Raw genomic sequence first — 18,940 nt, 5'->3', positions numbered from 1 at the left:
TTCAACCTGATAGAGCTTGAGAGGTTCTGCAGAGAAGATTGGGAGAAACTCCCCAAATACAGGTGTGCCAAACTTGACCCTTGTCTGTCCTGACTCTGAGCCCACATGCCACTCTGCCTGCCCCTGAGCCTGCCTGCCTGCCGACCTGTACCTTTGCCCCATCTCTGGATTGTTGACCTCTGCTGACCCTGCCTCCCGTCCGGTACCGTTGCCCCATCTCTGGTTTACTACCCCTGCCTGCTTTGACCTGTCTAATGCCAGCCCCTGTTGGAATATTAAACCATTGTCAATTCGACATGTCTGCGTCTGGGTCTTACATTGATTCCTGACACACTGCTGCAATCTAGTGGCCAAAGTCTAAATTGTGCTTGGGCTGGAATAATACATTATGGCCTTTCAAATGTATTTCAAAGATGATGGTACAAAAGAAATATAAAAAATATAAAAACTTTTTTCTTTGTATTATCTTTTACCAGATCTAATGTGTTCTTTTCCTACATTAATTTCACATTTCCACAAACTTCAAAGTGTTTATTTTCAAATGGTATCAAGAATATGCATATCCTTGCTTCAGGTCCTGAGCTACAGGCAGCTAGATTTGGGTATGTCATTTTAGGCGAAAATGTAAAAAAAGGTGCGGATCCTTATTAAACAGCATGATCATTACACAGGTGCACCTTGTGCTGGGGACATTAAAATTCCACTTTAAAATGTGTTTTTCATATACAATTGGCATACTGGCTGTAGGACTGTCCACCAGAGCTGATGCCAGAGAATTGAAAACAGACCATAAATGTCTCAGATTTTGTTTTCTTGGAAAGCTGTTAGTGCTATTATATAATAACATATGAGTACTTGTTGCATTTACAACTTGTCTAAGTTTTATCATCAGTGAATTCGGTGTAGGAAATGTGGGGACCTGGTGTCCAATATGTGTGTGGAAAACATTTCATCACGGGTAAGACCAACTCCCTGGCCAACGTGGCTGACATTTGGACAATCTTAGAAAGGTTCATGGCCATTCTAGTATTCTAATTCCTAATTTTATGGTCCCAATTTACACTGCAGACGGTTGTCTGGACTGGAGCAGTTTTTGAACAGCACCGCAGCCGAGCGGTTGTCTGGACTGGTTGTAACAAAATAGTTCTGTCTGGCATTATTTTATCCACCATGGTCATTGATTGCGCTTCATAATAGATTACAGTATATTACAATGCAGTAGTGTATTTCTAATGACCTGCCTGTTGGTCAATGCTGGTCTTAAACATACTGAGGTCAATGCCTGTGGCCTGGATGTGACTATTTCGCGGGAGGAAAGTATTTGAAAGGAGCGCATGTTTTTCTCTACGGAAGTGACCGCGAGACACTTATGGCGGCACTCTGTCCAATTCCTGATTTCTTTGAAAGTTGCGTTGACGGCGTCTAGTTGGGACCTTTGCCATATTTCGTAAACCAACTTATTTATCAACGAAACTAAGCAAGGTTAGAAGGGCATTGTTTGCATTTCATAAAGACGTTTTTTCACACTTAGTGAAAGTCTAGCTTGCTAGGTAGTGACCGAGAACCAGTGAATGTTATTCGTCTGGATTCCTCGCTTTCGTATTTAATGACGGTTTTGCGTTGTAGGCTACTTTTTACGTTTTATTTTTTCATTCATTTTCAGTGGAGTGTGGCGAAAGTGAGATTTGAACTGAGCCCACGATTGCCATTGGCCAGTGTCTACTCGACCTGCAGTTTCGGGAGGGAAGAGGCTGGGTCCCGACTCAATTGGAGTCGCTCGGGTTGTACCATGCTGAAGACTCATCACCGTTTACTTGGCATTCACACTTTCTTCGGAGTTACATCTAGAATATGGGGGTTTATTCTGTACATACTCAGGAAACATTTACGGACGGTGAGTTTTCTAGAACTAAAAGTGTAATAATATTGGCCCCTGCTAAGGTATTTCGCCTAATTAATATCACTTGGATAAGTGATATTGGAAACTGGATTAACTAATATTCACACGGCCCATTTGGATTTGCCAATGCTCTTGACAGACGGTTAATCGGAAACTCACACACAAGCCAATCTATGTACTTCACTGTGCTATTTGATTCCAAATTAAATCTTGGTAACATTTCAAAGACCTCGAGGAAAACTCAGACTGGTGTAATCAATACGGGTTGTCTTAACACGTAACAAAACGCAACATTTAAATTGTTTCATGAGCTTAAATACAAATGTCTCTGAAATTTTCCATACACACAAAAAGCTTATTTCTCTCAATTTGTGCCCAAATTTGTATACAACCCTGTTCGTGAGCATTTCTCCCATGCCAAGATAATCCGTCCACCTAACAAGTGTGGGATATTAAGAAGTTGATTAAACTGCATGATCATTACACAGGTGCACCTTGTGCTGGGGACAAATAGCCTCTCCAAAATAAGCATTTTTTTTCACACTACACAATTCCAGATGTCCCAAGTTGAGGGAATATGCATTTGACCAATTTTATGTTACATGCGCTCAATACAACAGGTAATGTTTACTTACAAGCCCTTAACCAACAGTGCTTTAAGAAGTTAAGTTAAAAAAATAGATGAGAAGAAAATAACAATTGTTGCAACCCCTATTACTGGCCTGTTCAACCTCTTTCGTATCGTCTGAGATTCCCAAAGATTGGAAATTTGCCACAGTCATCCCCCTCTTCAAAGGGGGAGACACTCTAGACCCAAACTGCTACAGACCTATATCTATCCTACCCTGCCTTTCTAAGGTCTTCGAAAGCCAAGCTAACAAACCAACCATTTTGAATCCCACCGTACCTTTTCCGCTATTCAATCTGGTTTCAGAGCTGGTCATGGGTGCACCTCAGCCACGCTCAAGGTCCTAAACAATATCTTAACCGCCATCGATAAAAGACAGTACTGTGCAGCCGTCTTAGTCAACCTGGCCAAGGCTTTCAACTCTTGTAAATCACTGCATTCTTATCGGCAGACTCAATAGCCTTGGTTTCTCAAATGACTGCCTCGCCTGGTTCACCAACTACTTCTCTGATAGAGTTCAGTGTGTCAAATTGGAGGGCCTGTTTTCCAGACCCCTAGGCAGTCTCTGGAGGTGCCACAGGGTTCAATTCTCGGGTTGACTCTTCTCTGTATACATAAAGGATGTCGCTCTTGCTGCTGGTGATTCTCTGATCCACCTCTACGCAGACGACACCATTCTGTGTACATCTGGCCCTTCTTTGGACACTGTGTTAACAAACCTCCAAATGAGCTTCAATGCCATACAACTCTCCTTCCGTGGCCTCAAATTGCTCTTAAATGCAAGTAAAACTAAATGCATGCTCTTCAACCGATCACTGCCCGCACCTGCCCGCCCGTCCAGCATCACTACACTGGACGGTTCTGACTTAGAATATGTGGACAACTAAATCTAGAATCGGCTTCCTATTTCACAACAAAGCATCCTTCACTCATGCTGCCAAACACACCCTCGTAAAACTGACCATCCTACCGATCCTCGATTTCGGCAATGTCATTTACAAAATAGCCTCCAACACTCTACTCAGACTGCATCCAATTTGTTATCACAGTGCCATCCGTTTTGTCACCAAAACTCCATATACTACCCAACACTGCGACCTGTATGCTCTCGTTGGCTGGCCCTCGCTTCACTCTCGTCACCATACTCGCTGGCTCCAGGTCATCTACAAGTCTCTGCTAGGTAAAGCCCTGTCTTGTCTCAGCTCACTGGTCACCATAGAGGCACGCGCTCCAACAGGTATCTCATTGGTCACCCCCAAAGCCAATTCTTCCTTTGGCTGCCTTTCCTTCCAGTTCTCTGCTGCCAATGACTGGAACAAACGAAAAATCACTGAAGCTGGAGATATCTCCCTCACTAGTTTTAAGCACCAGCTGTCAGAGCAGCTCACAGATCACTGCACTTGTACATAGCTCATCTGTAAATAGCCCGTCCAACTACTTCATCCACATACTGTTATTTATTTATCTTAGCATGTTTTTGGATGTGGCTTATGGTAGAGAAATTAACATTAAATTCTTGGCAACAGCTCTGGTGGACATTCCTGCAGTCAGTATGCCAATTGCACACTCCCTCAACTTGAGACATCTGTGGCATTGTGTTGTGTGACACAACTGCACATTGTAATGGCCTTTTGTCCCCAGCACAAGTTGCACCTTTTTATATTTGTGTTAAGTGTAGTTGAAGTTGGTAGGCATGCATTTCTTTAATTTCTGCTTCTCCCATTCAGTAAAGATGTTTATGGACCAAGGAGAAATGCAATAACTCTAAATTAATTAATTTCCCATCCCAAATTTCAGTTTGAATGGTTAAGGCAACTGAAAGCGGTTAAAATGACCAAACATGTTTTTCATAAGATTTAAGTTCAGCTTGGATGCATATTTTATGTGGTTGAAATACTATCAGCTTTTATGATACTGACAAAGATAGCACATTTACAGATGATCCCTAACCGTGCATTCATTCTCTCAAGATGCTGAAAGAATGAAATAATATTTTTCCCCTATTGTTTCCCAGTCAACTTACATTTGGTGTATAATTTTACTGTAAGAAATCCTTAATTCTGCCGGAGCTCATATTGTAGTAGGCTATATGAGAGGTTATAAACCTACAGTCAGTGTTCAGATTTCAGTTAGGCTACTATTCCATTTTACCCATCTGAACATTCAACCTGAACTGAGGTAATATAAATCCGGGACACTCAAATTTGTATCATATGTTACATTTCGTATGGTATTTATTCATTTGTGGATGTCCATCATCCATTTTGTATGATACTTTTGCTCACCTAGTGTATGTGGACACCAACTTGTCGAACAGCCAATTCCCAAAATCGTGGGCATTAATATGGCGTTTGCTGCTATAACAGCCCCAACTATTCTGGGAAGGCTTTTCACTTGATATTGGAGCATTGCTGCAGGGACTTGCTTCCATTCAGCCACAAGAGCATTAGTGAGGTCGGGCAGAGATGTTGGGCAATTAGGCCTGGCTCGCAGTCGGCGTTCCAATTCATCCCCAAGGTATTCGACGGGTTTAAGGTCCGGGCTCTGTGCAGGCCAGTCAAGTTCTTCCAAACCCATCTCGACAAACCATTTCTGTATGGACCTCATTTGTGCACGGGGGCATTGTCATGCTGAAACAGGAAAGGGCCTTCCCCAAATTGTTGTCACAAAGTTGGAAGCACAGAATTGTCTAGAATGTCATTGTATTATTTAACATTAAGATTTCCCTTCACTGGAACTAAGGGGCCTAGCCCCAACCATGGAAAAACAGCCCCAGACCAATATTCATTTTCCACCAATCTTTACAGTTGAAACTATGTATTGGGGCAGGTAGCGTTCTCCTGGCATCCGCCAAACCCAGATTAGTCTGTCGGACTGCCAGATGAGGAGCGTGATTCATCACTCCAGAGAACGCGTTTCCACTGCTCCAGAGTCCAATGGCGGTAAGCTTTACACCACTCCAGCCGATGCATTGCATATAGTGATTTTAGGCTTCTTGGCCATGGAAATCCATTTAATTAAGTTCCAGACTAAGTTATTTTGCTGACGTTGCTTTCAGAGGCGGTTTGGAACTTGGTAGTGAGTGTTGCAACCGAGGACAGACAATTTTTATGCACTACACGATTCAGCAGTTGGACGTCCTGTTCTGTTAGCTTGTGTGGCCTACCACTTCATGGTTGAGCCGTTGTTGCTCTTAGACGTTTCCACTTCACAAAAACAGCACATAAAGTTGACCGGGGCAGCTCTAGCAGGGCAGAAATGTGACAAACTGACTTGGAAAGGTGGCATCCAATGACTGTGCCACGTTGAAAGTCACTGAGCTCTTCAGTAAGGCTATTCTACTGCCAATGGTTGTCTTTGGAGATTGCATGGCTGTGTGCTCAATTTTATACACCTGTCAGCAATGTGTGTGGCTGAAATGGCAGAACCCACTTATTTAGTGTCCATGTACTTTTGTATATGTTACCAATCGTAATTCGTACAATATGTTACGAATTCCAGTTTGTTTTTGCTAACGTTAGTGACATAGCTAATGCTAGCTAGGGGTTAAGGTTAGGAGTTAGGTTGAAGGTTTAGCTAACATGCTAAGTAGTTGCTTAAAAGTAGTAAGTAGTTGCAAAGTTCTTAATGAGCTAAAATGCTAAAGTTGTCCATGATGAGATTTGAACACACAACCTTCTGGTTTCTAGACGTTCGAGTTATACGTCCACCCATCCACCTTGACCAATCACCCTACTATTGTTTTTGCCTTAAGTAACCTGTCTTATGTAACCATACCAAATGTAACACATCTTACTAATTTGAGTCCAGGATTTACATTTACTATGATGCGTCTAGTTTATGAGACTAGGCTGGAACAGTTCAGTTCCCTTGATGTGCCATATTGAGACAGTTTTTTGCCAATTGGCATGCTAGTTAGGCCCTAAAGCTTCGGCTAAGGCGATGCACTAACGCCAGATAAAAAAATAATGAGAGAAACTTCCATGTCGCCTATAGATACAACTGGTACAAGAATTATACATGTAGGCATTTTGTATGCATTATTTTCTCTCTATTCAATCCGCCTGCCACCCACCCGCCCTTCATCCACACAATATTTCATGACCCTAAAACCTGCCGCACCCCCCCTGTGGGGACTGCGGGTTGAGTCAACCTGCGCATCACTAGTACTGTACCCACAACTATCTGACAGTCAGTATACACTGACACCTACAGAAATAACTTCTTTATAGAGAAGTTTATATTCTTTATCTGTCTGGAACCCATCAGAGGGTTGTTCAGTTCACACAACTGATCTAGGCTTAGTTCTAAATGAATAGAGAGCAAAACAATATGTGTGTAATCGACAAATATATTTTAAAATACTCCAGCATCCTGGTATTTCGCCACAAATGTATTTAACAAACTGCCTATTTGTGTTTATCGCAAAACATTTTGAGATGAGTTTAGGTAATTTGACATTTCAGTTGATCAATTGTGACAGTTAATCATCTCTACCTCTTCAGATAATCCAGTACCAAACGGTGCGTTATGACACACTACCTCTGTTGCCTGTGTCCAGAAACAGACTCAGTAAGTATCCTGTCACTATAGTGTCTAAAAGATCAAAGGGTCTTAATCTTGTCCCAGATCTGTTACTGCTGCCTTTGCTTTTTTTTACAGTACCAAACATACAAAAGACAACATACAGACACACACACACACATCACACCTGCCCAGACCAACTTGTTCTCACCCCTATCTCCAGTGCCTGCACTACTCTCTGCCACGTCCTCAAATTGCACCATTTTGTTCCTCTGTCGCCCACATCTGACAATATTTAGATAATGAAGCATATTATTTTTCCCTTGTCTTAACGATGGGGGATTGGTTGTTTTCCAGTTATGCCAAAAAAAATGTTTTTATACCAAAGTAAATGAGTATCGTCCAACCCATCTTCAATATGTAACCATTGTTCCTTTTTAGTGCATTAAAATTGTTTTGATAAAAATATATATTTACCCCGTTTTCTCCCCAATTTCGTGATATCCAATTGGTAGTTAGTCTTGTCCCATCACTGCAACTCCCCTATGGACTCGGGAGAGGCGAATGTCGAGAACCATGCATCCTCCAGAACATGACCCTGCCAAGCTGCACTGCTCGCTTAACCCGGAAGCCAGCTACACCAATGTGTCGGACGAAACACCTGCCACAAGGATTCGTTAGAGCGCGATGGGACAAGGAAATCCCGGCCAGCCAAAGCCTCCCCTAACCCGGACGACACTGAGACAATTGTGCGCAGCCTCATGGATCTCTTGGTCACGGCCGGCTGTGACATAACCTGTAATCGAACCCGGGGCTGTAGTGACGCATCAAGCACTGCGATGCAGTATCTTAGACCACTCCACCTCTCGGGAGGCCTGTAGTGCATTCAAACGTATGTCTCAAGTAAAAGCCTTGGGTGGCGAGTTGATACAATTCCAAGTCTGAGAGGTTAAAACCATATAAAGACTTATGGCAGAGTATACTTTTTAAAGGAATGTCTTCGGTGGGGTAATTGGGATTACCGAGAATAAAAAATATATACATTTTGGGAGCCATGCCATTCTGAAGAGGTTTATTTTACCTATAAGATTCAGGGGAAGATTGTTACATTTAATTAGTTCTGTTTTCATATTGTTGAGAAATGGGATAAAGGTATCTTTTTATATTTGTTGTTTTGTCACTTAAGCATCTTACGTATTTTGTATTTTTTGTGGTCCACTTAAAGGATTGCCGTAGATCACTAGTTATTATTTAAATATTACCTGTTGCCATTATTTCAGTCTTTTACATGTACATTTTATATCCTGAAATGTAATTATTCTGAAAATATTTCTAACAAGGGGGGCGTTGAGTTTTCAATATTGGTCAGGTATATCAGGAGAACGGCAAATAAGTTTAGATTATATTCATGTTTACCAATACTGATAGCTGTTACGTTTTGGGTCCTGTCTCATTCTTTCTGCAATTGCCAGTGCAAACAGGGGAGAGAATACGTCATGGTCTTAAGCAATTTCAGATCATGTATTATTTGTATATTTTTGCTTTAGGATATTTATAATATTTTTATTACATTTGTTTCAGCTGGAAAGTTGAAGGATTGCAGTTTATTTTTTTATATAGGAAAAACCAAGACAATTGAAAGCCTTTTCGGCATCAACAGCCATTATTGATAAATGCATATTTTTTTACATTTTTTTTGCGTATTGTATCGTACTGAAACATGTTCTTGTAAATGTCTATTAATATGTCCAAACTATTATTGTTGTTGTCATGACATTGAATGTAAGGGTTGCCATGACAGAACAAACAGATCTTGGACCAGGCTATGACGGTAGGAGTTATTGGTATGACTTAACAAACGGATCTGGGACCAGGCTAGAGGCCAGAGATTTATGGCTTTGAAATGGAAAAATTAGAGGTTACTTGTTTAGTCTTTCACGTGGTATTGACTGTGATTGGACTTGGGCTCCTGCTCATCAGATGCAGTCAAGAGGAAGATTCTGGTGCTGGACCTTGACGAGACCCTAATCCACTCCCACCCTGATAGGTTGGTGAGACCCAAAGTGAGACCAGGCACTCCACCAGACTTCATCCTAAAGGTATTGGCCTATATGTTCACTGTGTGATTAATTCGCGTCATGCTGTCACCTTGTCAACACACGCCAGACTGACTCGCACGCGTAACCTTACCTGTTCTCTTTTATTCATATTCTCTCCCTCCCATGAAGGTGGTGATCAACAGACATCCTGTCAGGTTTTTAGTACATAAAAGACCGCATGTGGACTTCTTCTTAGAAGTGGTAAGTGATAGGCCTTTTGTGTCAACATCCAAATAAGTACAATATAGTAGCAAGTATGAACATTATTCAACTAAGCTTTGGATATACGATTTCAAGCAGCTTAATACTTTGTGTTCGCATCTTGTTTATGCTCTCTGTGGTGCTTCTTGGTGTCAAAAAAACTGGTTAGAGTTGTGGTTTGAATAAAGGACTGTATCTTGACGTTTGAGTTGGCTATTGTCGTGGTGTCCATTTAAAATACAGAGGAGGATGGCAGTTTTATTATTGCAGTTTAGATCATGAAATTATATTGAAGGATGAATGGATATTAGGACAATTACGGTGAAAGGATGGTTAAGTGGAAGAAAAAAAAAATACATGAGTGATTTGATATATGGTAAAACAAATGCATATAAATGTACTCATAAACCTCATAACATTTCAAAGGAATATCACTGTAGTGAAAGTTAAGCAATGGGTAAAATAAAGTTATGGTAAACATATCAATTAGTAACAGTAAATGTTCTCAAAATTCTAATACAAATCAATAAATAAGAACTTATGTGATCAATAAACACATCCAAAACGCCAAGGAAAGGTTAAGAGAAAAGGTGTTGTAACAAACACTTGCAAACTGGTAAGGTCTGGAGCTGATGCTTCTTTTTCTTTGGTATCATGGCGGTTGCACATTTTGTTTGTTTATGCTGCCACCTACTGTGCGGGAGTGTAATCGATCACGTTACATTTTGTGATACAAAAATAAAAAGGACTAACTAACCCTACACTTAGTGTACCAAACATTAGGAACACCTTCCTAATATATTGAGTTGCATCCCTTTTGCCCTCAGAACAGCCTTAATTTGTCGGAGCATTGACTCTACAAGGTGTCAAAAGCATTCCACAGGGATGCTGGCCCATGTTGATATCCAATGCTTCCTTCCCTCAGTTGTCAAGTTGGCTGGGTGTCTTTTGGGCGGTGAACCATTCTTGATACACATGGGAAACTGTTGAGTGTGAAAAGCTCAGCAACGTTGCAGTTCTTGACGCACTCAAACTGGTGTGCTTGGCACCTACTACCATACCCCGTACTTAAATATTTTGTCTTGCCCAGTCGCCCTCTGAATGGCACACGGTAACAATCCGTCTCAAGGCTTAAAAATCTGTCTACCTGTCTGCTACACTGATTTGAAGTGGATTTAATACGTGACATCAATAAGGGATCATAGCTTTCACCTGGTCAGTCTGTCTTAGAAAGAGCAGTTGTTTTGTACACTGTCTAACACTATTTCCTAAAAATGTTAACACCACCCCATTACACTACTTTGACTGTAACTGATCTTACACCAGGCCAGTGGCCTGGGAGGACAGTACTCTTTCGTTCCACACACCTTGTAACTCTTCTGCAGTAAAACCCCATACACCCAAGTACTTCTCTGCAGCTCCCACCACAACCATCTGTTTTCTGTGATTTCCGTTCTATTTCTACTTTTTTTTTTAAATTCTTATTTTCAATGACGGCCTAGGAACAGTGGGTTAACTGCCTGTTCAGGGCAGAACGACAGATTTGTACCTTGTCAACTCGGGGATTCGAACTTCCAACCTTTCGGTTACTAGTCCAACGCTCTAACCACTAGGCTCCCCTGCCGCCCCATTGATAACCATGGCAATGAATGTGACGAATCCAACCTTACCGAAGCAGAAATTCATATCACTTTGTATTGCCCAAGGCCTGGTACTCATCCTTGACCCATCATCCTTTACTCCAGTGTTTCCCAAACTCGGTCCTGGGACCCCAGGGGTGTATGTTTTGGTATTTGCCCTAACACCTGCACAGCTGATTTCAAATCATCAAAGCAGGATGATTATTTGAATTTGCTGTGGAGTGCTAGAGCAAAAACCAAAACGTGCACCCCCGAGGACCGACTTCGGGGAAACACTGCTCTACTCTCTTTACTGCCTCAGCATATGACACCTTCTGTTCTACTCTGACCCTGGCAGCCTCAACTTGTCTCCAGGTAATTCTGATCCCCAGCAACATGGTCACCACCACAATTCTTTTTTCAATGATACTACGCATTCCTTTGTCCCATGCCCTCCTGCACACTTCTCACATCTCGGAATCTCCCTCCTACACACTGCTGCAACATGACCATAAGCTTGGCATCTGAAACACTAATGTGTTCACCACCAAAGCTCTTACAGCATAACTGAAATATTCTAACATAACTTTGTCAGGTAGAATGCTTCAAAACTCAATGACAGACAGTGTCTTCTCAGTTTTACCACGCTCGCCACAATGATTAGGGAAAGGTGTGTGTGTGTGTGTGTATTTAAAGCCTCTGCTGGAGGGTGATTGGACAGGGTAGGGTGCTTGGTGATGGTATGAGGGGAGACTGTCAGTCAAGGTAGGGGCAATTGGACAACAGTGATGACGACAAATGTATTTGAAAAGTATTTTGAGCTAGCAATCAATACATTTTCATTTTTTGGTTTGTGTACTATACAGTTAATCTATTTTTGGTGGATCTCTTGGCTGTTTGTGATTTATTTTTTTAAACTTTTTTTTTATAGGTGAGTCAGTGGTATGAGCTGGTGGTTTTCACGGCCAGTATGGAAATATATGGCTCAGCCGTGTCTGACAAGCTAGACGGAGACATCCTTAAACGAAGATACTACAGACAGGTAAACAAACCCACTGACAGGTTCACTTCAGCTGTGTACAGTTATGTACTCTGCTCAGTCTTACACTCTGAGGGCTGGTTTCCCGGATAAAGATTTATGCCTCGTCTTACCCTAAAAGCACTTTCAATAAAAATTCTGTCTCCAGGAAACCGGCCCTGATCGTCTCTGTCATTATTTAAAGGTTCTCTCTATGTAAAGTTAGACTTATCACTCTTTTGCAACATATAAAACTCACTTTTATTCCTAATTTTCCTTTCTCTATTTAGCACTGTACATTGGATCTGGGTAGCTATTTTAAAGATCTTTCTGTGGTGCACAATGATCTATCTAGCATAGTCATCCTGGACAACTCGCCTGGAGCCTACCGCATCCACCCTGGTAAGCAGCTGTTACCATGTTATAATGACTACATGTTAGGCTTGGGCGATATACCGTATACCATTTTAAGAAAGATAAGTCACTGTGTGCTCTGCCCCTGCATATAACTATTTATGTCAAATTATATCCAGCTCAGGGCTCCAGCTTTGCATTTTGTTTACTAAGTGGGTAGTAGTCAAAAATCAAGCTTTTGGTTGCAGCAGAGTCATTCTAGTCTGAGTACTAGTCTCTTTAGCTAACATTCCACTCCTGCCACACCTTATCATTGCTAAAGAGACTAGCCTTTCTGCCATCTTCAAATATGAACATTCATCTTAAATGAGCTCGAGGAGAACAGAGGAGTTAATCATGATTTGATAACCCTCACAGCTATAATCAAATTACGATTATCTAAATATTGGAACTATATCCCTTTTTTTCTTCCACAGAACACGTTGGTATCCAGTTGTTAAGCAACCATTTTTTGTTTGTCCGGACGAAACCAGTCCATCTAGCTGCATATTGAATGTTGAGATTGCCAAAACGTTTCTCTTTGACAATGACATGGAGTGGAATGTTAGCTAAAAAGACTGGTACCCAGACTAGATGTTCAATCCCTTTCTAGATCAAGATCACTGTTGCCTAAATGGTTTAATTTATTTTTCCCCCAAAATAAAATAAAAAAATGGCGCCTCGTGTGCACTTCCGGTAATACGGTAAACCCCGGTATGGTACATAAACGGTATGATAATCTGGATACCGCCCAACCCTACTACATGTACAGGAAACTGCCAAAATAAAGGAAACACTTAAGTAAATGAGGGATATAAAGTATATTGAAAGAAGGCACGGCCCCTGAGTTAAAGGAACGATTTTCCCATTTTGAATGTTATACTGTTTTTGTGCATCGCTGAGTGATGTTCCATTGATTTCCAGGGCCATTTCATGTGTATCTGAGCTATTGCCGTTCAAGCAGGCAGAAATCCAGCCGTTATCACGTAGCATTGCAATAAAGCCACTCACTACACTGGAAGTTAATAGGAATACGACTTTTAGGTCATTGGCCATTGCGAATGTCAGACTCCACTCTGCGAGGCACGTCGATCTGCACGTGGAACATGGTGAGATTGTAGACGGCTATATTGATAGTGCATTTTGTTTAAGCGATTTTTTTTTACAGCTAATTAGCTACTTCACATGCTGAACTAAACAATATTGAATGTAAAGGTTTTGTTATGTCGGCTACAGGCTTTCATTAGGTAAGAAAGCTAATTAGAAAGCTTTTTTCCCAAAAGTTATTTGCGTTAATGTGCTGCATCGTATTGGGGAAAATAAGATATTGTTATTAATTCATGGCATGGTTTCCTTTTGTCCAAATGTTGGATAGACATGCAGACAAATTCATGTAGGGAAGGGGATTAGCCTGGAGTCATAACAATTTCAATCAATTTGGTGGGTCAGTGATTGGCTCTCGGGAACAATTCAATGCGGGTGGGTCAGGTTACAGAGAGATCTTCCCTGATGTTGGGTGGGGCTCGGAATTGATGTGGCTGGGCAGGTGCGGCTCCAAAAAACTGACCCATGCAGGACTCTGGCTTAAGGTCATGTATAACAATGCCCAGTTGCTCATCATTTTGAATACCATGGCGAGAAGAGATCTCAGTGACTTTGAGTGGTCTCAAAGGAGCATAGGGTATTTAAACAGTGTGTGTGTGTGCCTCAGTCAACCGATCTGAGCAGTATGGGAGATTCTGGAGCAGCTATGGAGCGATTTCAGGGCCAACAGAGTGTTTTTGAATTCAATGCACACATGTAATAATTTAATTCATAAATTGATCTTTTATTTCATGATTTGAAATTGAATGAATATTGCTTTCAGTTGTAAAATTTAATTGAATATTCAAATTGCTAAGTTTCAATATGGTATTGCATTCATTGTCTGTATCAAGTGTACAAACTATAATTTCAGGTGTATCAAAGTTTCATATGTTCAACCTCAGATTCAGTTTTCAATTTAATTTCTCTAAATTCCTATTTAAAACTAAACCAACATCGTGGTACTTTGCCAGCCAAGAAAGGTAGAGGAGAACGGATAGAATCAAACGCTCTCTGTGGGAAACCAATAGAAGTTTCTGGCGGTTTCTGAAGACAATATGGCATGTTACATTTATTTTCTTACGATTAATTTGGCTCTAGCATTTTAACCGTTTTGGCAACAAGCTATTATTTGAGATCCATTGGCATCATTATAACGGCCTGTGTTTGAAATCAGGCTTAATGCACAACAATTTCAGTGGCAAGGATCTGCGCAACAAAGGTGGTTTGGTGATCCATGCATGGTGATGCGCAACCTTGCCTGAGACCTGAAGAGATGTTAGTTTGACTAATGAGGTTCTAGCCCAGGTCTCCTGTGCGCCAGACAATGCAACTTTTCGGGTCTCCGACAAGCGTAGTCACCAAACCACCTGTTACATTTCACCCCCCTTTGACCACCTCCTTGAATAGACCTATCCAAGTCACAGGACCAATGGCTAGGCTTTATCTCGGCAAGCCAACGGTCACGTTACCCTTACTGGAGACTTGAAACTAACACATCTAACAGGTCTTCAGGTTGCTCATATTAGCATGTATCACCAAACCACACTGTTTTGATGAGTAACCTTGCTGGACCTTGAGAACTTCTATTAGTGTAGCAGATGGGGATTTGTGGAACTCAATTCTCAGCATGAAGGGTCGCCTCTTGCACAATTGAAGGCCTTTTTTAATAGCACAATTGCTGGGAATGCTTCAGGAGGGCGGTTGTGTGTTTTGAGGCAAAAGTCCTGCGTTTGATCTCGGTACTGTATGAGCTGAGTCAGGGGGAAGCAGTACTCGTTAAGCAAGAAGCAGGTTGTCCTTTACATTAACTTCTTGAACGTATCCCTATAGGCTTTAGCTAAGTGGACTAACATAGTCTTGTGACATGTAGGAGACTTAGTTTGAACCCAGTCAGTCACAAGAGCAAGCTTTTAAATAGAGTGAAAAGGCTATCTATCCTTAGAAGGGCTACGACAGGCCCATTCAACTATATTCTTAATGGGGGCCAAATTGCGCATTATTGTGACACACTTCTAATGTGTTCTGTGCAGCCTGTGATCATCGTAAAGGAGAATGTCCATGTTCCACAGAGTCTTTGCTTTCAGGAATGGGGTCATAATAGTTTATTGCCAAAACGGTTCAAATGCTAGAGCCAAATTCATAGGAAGAAAATTAAAAATACCACATTGGCTTCAAAAACTGTCAGAAGCTTCAGTTTCCCCCTAGAGCATTTGATTCTGTTCTGTTCACCTCTACTTTTCTTGGCTGGCAAAGTACCAGGAAGTTATCTGTTTGAATATGAAAACTGAGTCTGAGAAGTTGAATATGCTATTTGAAACTTAAACTTGAAATTATAGTTTAAACTTGATACACAGACAATGAATGCAATATCTACCATATTGAAACTGAATATGTAAATATTGGATTAGAATATTCAAACTGCATTTTAAAACAATACAATATTCATTAAATTCAGTTTCAAATCCTGTGTCGCATACTTCGTAAACAGGTGTGGACTAAGTGAAATGTTTATTTACGGGCCCTTCCAACAATGCAGAGAGAAGAAAATAGAGAAATAATAGAAAAGTAAAACATGTAATAATTGATTCACAATGAGTAATGATAGCTTTGGTATATACAATGAACTGAGTTGTGCAGGGATATGAGGTAATTGAGTAAGATATTCAATATCCTAAAGCAAATTCAAAATGAGATTCCTAGAAATTCTGAGGGCACTGAAATCGCTCCATAAGCGGCACCTGAGACGGCGTTTTCCACCACCATAAACGAAACGCCAAATGATGGAATTTCTCATGGAAGAATGGCATCACATCCATCCAATAGAGTTCCAGGCTCTTGTAGAATCTATCCTAAGGCATATTGATTCTGTTCTGGTGGCTCGCGCCCTATTAAGACACTTTATGTTGGTGTTTCCTTTTACTTTGTCAGTTACATGTACAACTCACACTGGATTATATGTCAAGTAATATTTGGCTATTTATTATTTCAAACTAAGTTCAGGTAGATGCCAAGTGCCATTTTCATTGGATTGCTTATACAGAAGGGGCTATTGGCTTGTAACAGTTCTGTCTTGGATCTGGCCTGGCTCCGTACCCCCTTGTCAAACATTTGTGTTCGCCTCACAGACAATGCAATACCCATCAAATCGTGGTTCAGCGACCCAAGCGACACAGCTCTACTTAACCTGCTTCCCATGCTAGACGCACTTAGGTATGTCACAAAGATGTTACACTTGTGATGAGCTGCCAAGATTAGTGATACCGCTCATCATAACTTATTAGTATGTTGATTTTCCATAGTAATGTTTCTTTATCATGCCCTCTTCCTCTCAATCTCAGGTTCACCTCAGATGTCCGATCCGTCCTCAGTCGAAAACTCCATCAGCATCGGCTATGGGGATTCGTCCATCGGGGCTAGTATCAGCACCTCCACTTCCTCTCTTTTTAGAATGCCGTTTCTCCTGGTTTGCACGACCCCTTCCTCTGCTCTGCCCACATCTCTCAATCTCCATGGTGTGACCCTTTTTAAGAAGAGGGAGGACAAAGACTGGGGGCCACAAATACAGAGGAGGAGGGGGGGGGCGCTACGTATTATAAAAACAAAGTGGAGAGGGCAAGGTTTTTTTTTTTTTCCTGAATGGAAACTCTTGCCTTTACAGTCCTTGGATTCTGGGAGTTCATGTCGAGTGTTTGTATAAATTTGTGAGTCTACTTTTTTTTTTAGATAAATTATGTAATCTTTTTAACTATTGACTGGAAATATTGATGATATGAGACTAATGAGACTAAAGAAACCAGTCATTTCTTATTTCCCATCCCATCTTATTATAGTTTATGCCGCTAGAACTCAACTCTCTCTCCACTACTATACCCAGTCTATCATTCTCTCTCAACATGTCTGTTAATCTTTTCTGTTTATCATCTACCTTCTCAGGTAAGGGTACTTTTAATAGTTTGGTTCTGGAGTTAAAGTTAAGATTAAGGAACAACTGATAACTGATCAACAAGCCTAAATAGAACTATATTTACTCAGTGGTTAGGGATGGACTGGGTCGGGCCAGGTTGGCAATATCTTTCAATTATTGGGATATGTGGATTTTTACTGAGGGGTCAACAGGGTGGTTAAGTAATTAGTTATTTTCTCCCTTTGTTGAGAATATTTTTTTACTCTTAAATAATTTGTGTTCTATTCAGAGATTTACAGAAATAACTGAAAATTACTTGAACGTTTAGTTGATAAAGACTTACCGTACTTCTCCATCCACAGAGCAAAGATGGGTTTTCTGATTGATTATTCAACAAGCATTCTATTCATGAGCACGTTTTCTTCCTCATACTTTTTAAAGCCTGATTTACACCCATTCACTTTCAACCATGTACACATGTACACATTTCCTTCAATGTAACCCCAACATCCCAGCCCATTGAACAATGTACGCTAAAGGCCTTGGTTGGTTTTCTGTGTCGCTCAAAATCACATCTATCAGTGTTTCCAATAAAATGCTAGGCATCATACTCTTTAAAAAAACAAAACATTTGACTGACTTTTAGATCATGATCGTCTTATGTAGATTATTCTATTACTATTTTATTTTGTGAGCTTAACTTGCTGTCAATGTCAATCTAAATTCAGAGCAATCTTTTGTTATTTAATGGAGAGTTTCTTGTAAGTGACAATAATACAGGTCCCTGGACCAAAGCTTCTCTGGTCTAACAGGGATGGTTGTCACTAGTTAACAAAGTCAGAATTATGGTTAAACCCTTCAATTGATCTTAACATTTTATTTTAAAACAAACCTTAACCACACTGCAAACCTTATATGTAACCTTTAAATTAGCACCAAAAAGCTAATTTGTTAGCCAATTTTTTACTTTGCTTGTGGAATCTGACTTATCTAGTGGAAACTCTGGAGCATGAGGTTGACGTTGCAGTTCCTTCCTCGGTTGGTTTTGGGGCGGCAGGGTAGCCTCGTGGTTAGAGCGTTGGACTTGTAACCCGGAAGGTTGCAAGTTCAAACCTCCGAGCTGACAAGGTACAAATCTGTCGTTCTGCCCCTGAATAGGCCGTCATTGAAAATAAGAATTTGTTCTTAACTGACTGGCCTAGTAAAAAATAATAACTTATCTAGGGTGAAGATGGAAATTGGAAATATGCTCTTCTGGCTATGCTCTTAAAGGGGTGATTGGTATTCTAACCAAACATTTATTGAACAATCCCTTAAACGGCATGTAGTTTGTAATGGTTTTAAAGGAGCTGGGGTTCAGCAGTCAAATTGAATGCTCTGCACTGTATTGTGACGTTTTATTGATATCAATAAGCTGATATCAATAACATAGTCAAACAGGAAAATGGTATTAATCATTTTCCCACTAATTTTTCCATAGGGAATTTTAGAAACACTTAAAATAAAGGCTGTGTTTCGTGTGACAACCATGTAAATCTCCCTCGGACAAGGTGACCTATCAATATTTG

General features: G+C 40.8%; 1 protein-coding gene across 5 annotated transcripts; it reads left to right on the top strand.

The window, feature by feature from the left end:
• Positions 1 to 1,253: 1,253 nt before the first annotated feature.
• Positions 1,254 to 17,463, top strand: LOC118390580 (CTD nuclear envelope phosphatase 1A-like). Of its 5 annotated transcripts, none has more exons than XM_052457453.1 (8): positions 1,260 to 1,894; positions 5,358 to 5,470; positions 7,034 to 7,100; positions 9,033 to 9,151; positions 9,281 to 9,352; positions 11,903 to 12,013; positions 12,280 to 12,391; positions 16,807 to 17,463. In XM_052457453.1, exons 2-8 carry the CDS (start codon positions 5,465 to 5,467, stop codon positions 17,163 to 17,165), a joined length of 846 nt encoding a protein of 281 aa, XP_052313413.1. In that variant the 5' UTR covers positions 1,260 to 1,894; positions 5,358 to 5,464; the 3' UTR covers positions 17,166 to 17,463. The 5 variants fall into 5 exon arrangements, with proteins under 5 accessions (XP_035637170.1, XP_052313413.1, XP_035637167.1 ...); XM_035781275.2 differs by lacking the exon at positions 5,358 to 5,470 and having other exon boundaries at positions 1,279 to 1,482; positions 1,664 to 1,894; XM_035781276.2 differs by lacking the exon at positions 5,358 to 5,470 and adding an exon at positions 16,594 to 16,678 and having other exon boundaries at positions 1,289 to 1,894; positions 16,807 to 16,963.
• The last annotated feature ends 1,477 nt before the right edge of the window (positions 17,464 to 18,940 follow it).

The sequence above is a fragment of the Oncorhynchus keta genome, chromosome 11, assembly GCF_023373465.1.
Source record: "Oncorhynchus keta strain PuntledgeMale-10-30-2019 chromosome 11, Oket_V2, whole genome shotgun sequence".
Taxonomy (NCBI): domain Eukaryota; kingdom Metazoa; phylum Chordata; class Actinopteri; order Salmoniformes; family Salmonidae; genus Oncorhynchus; species Oncorhynchus keta.
This window is presented reverse-complemented; position numbering and strand designations above follow the sequence as displayed.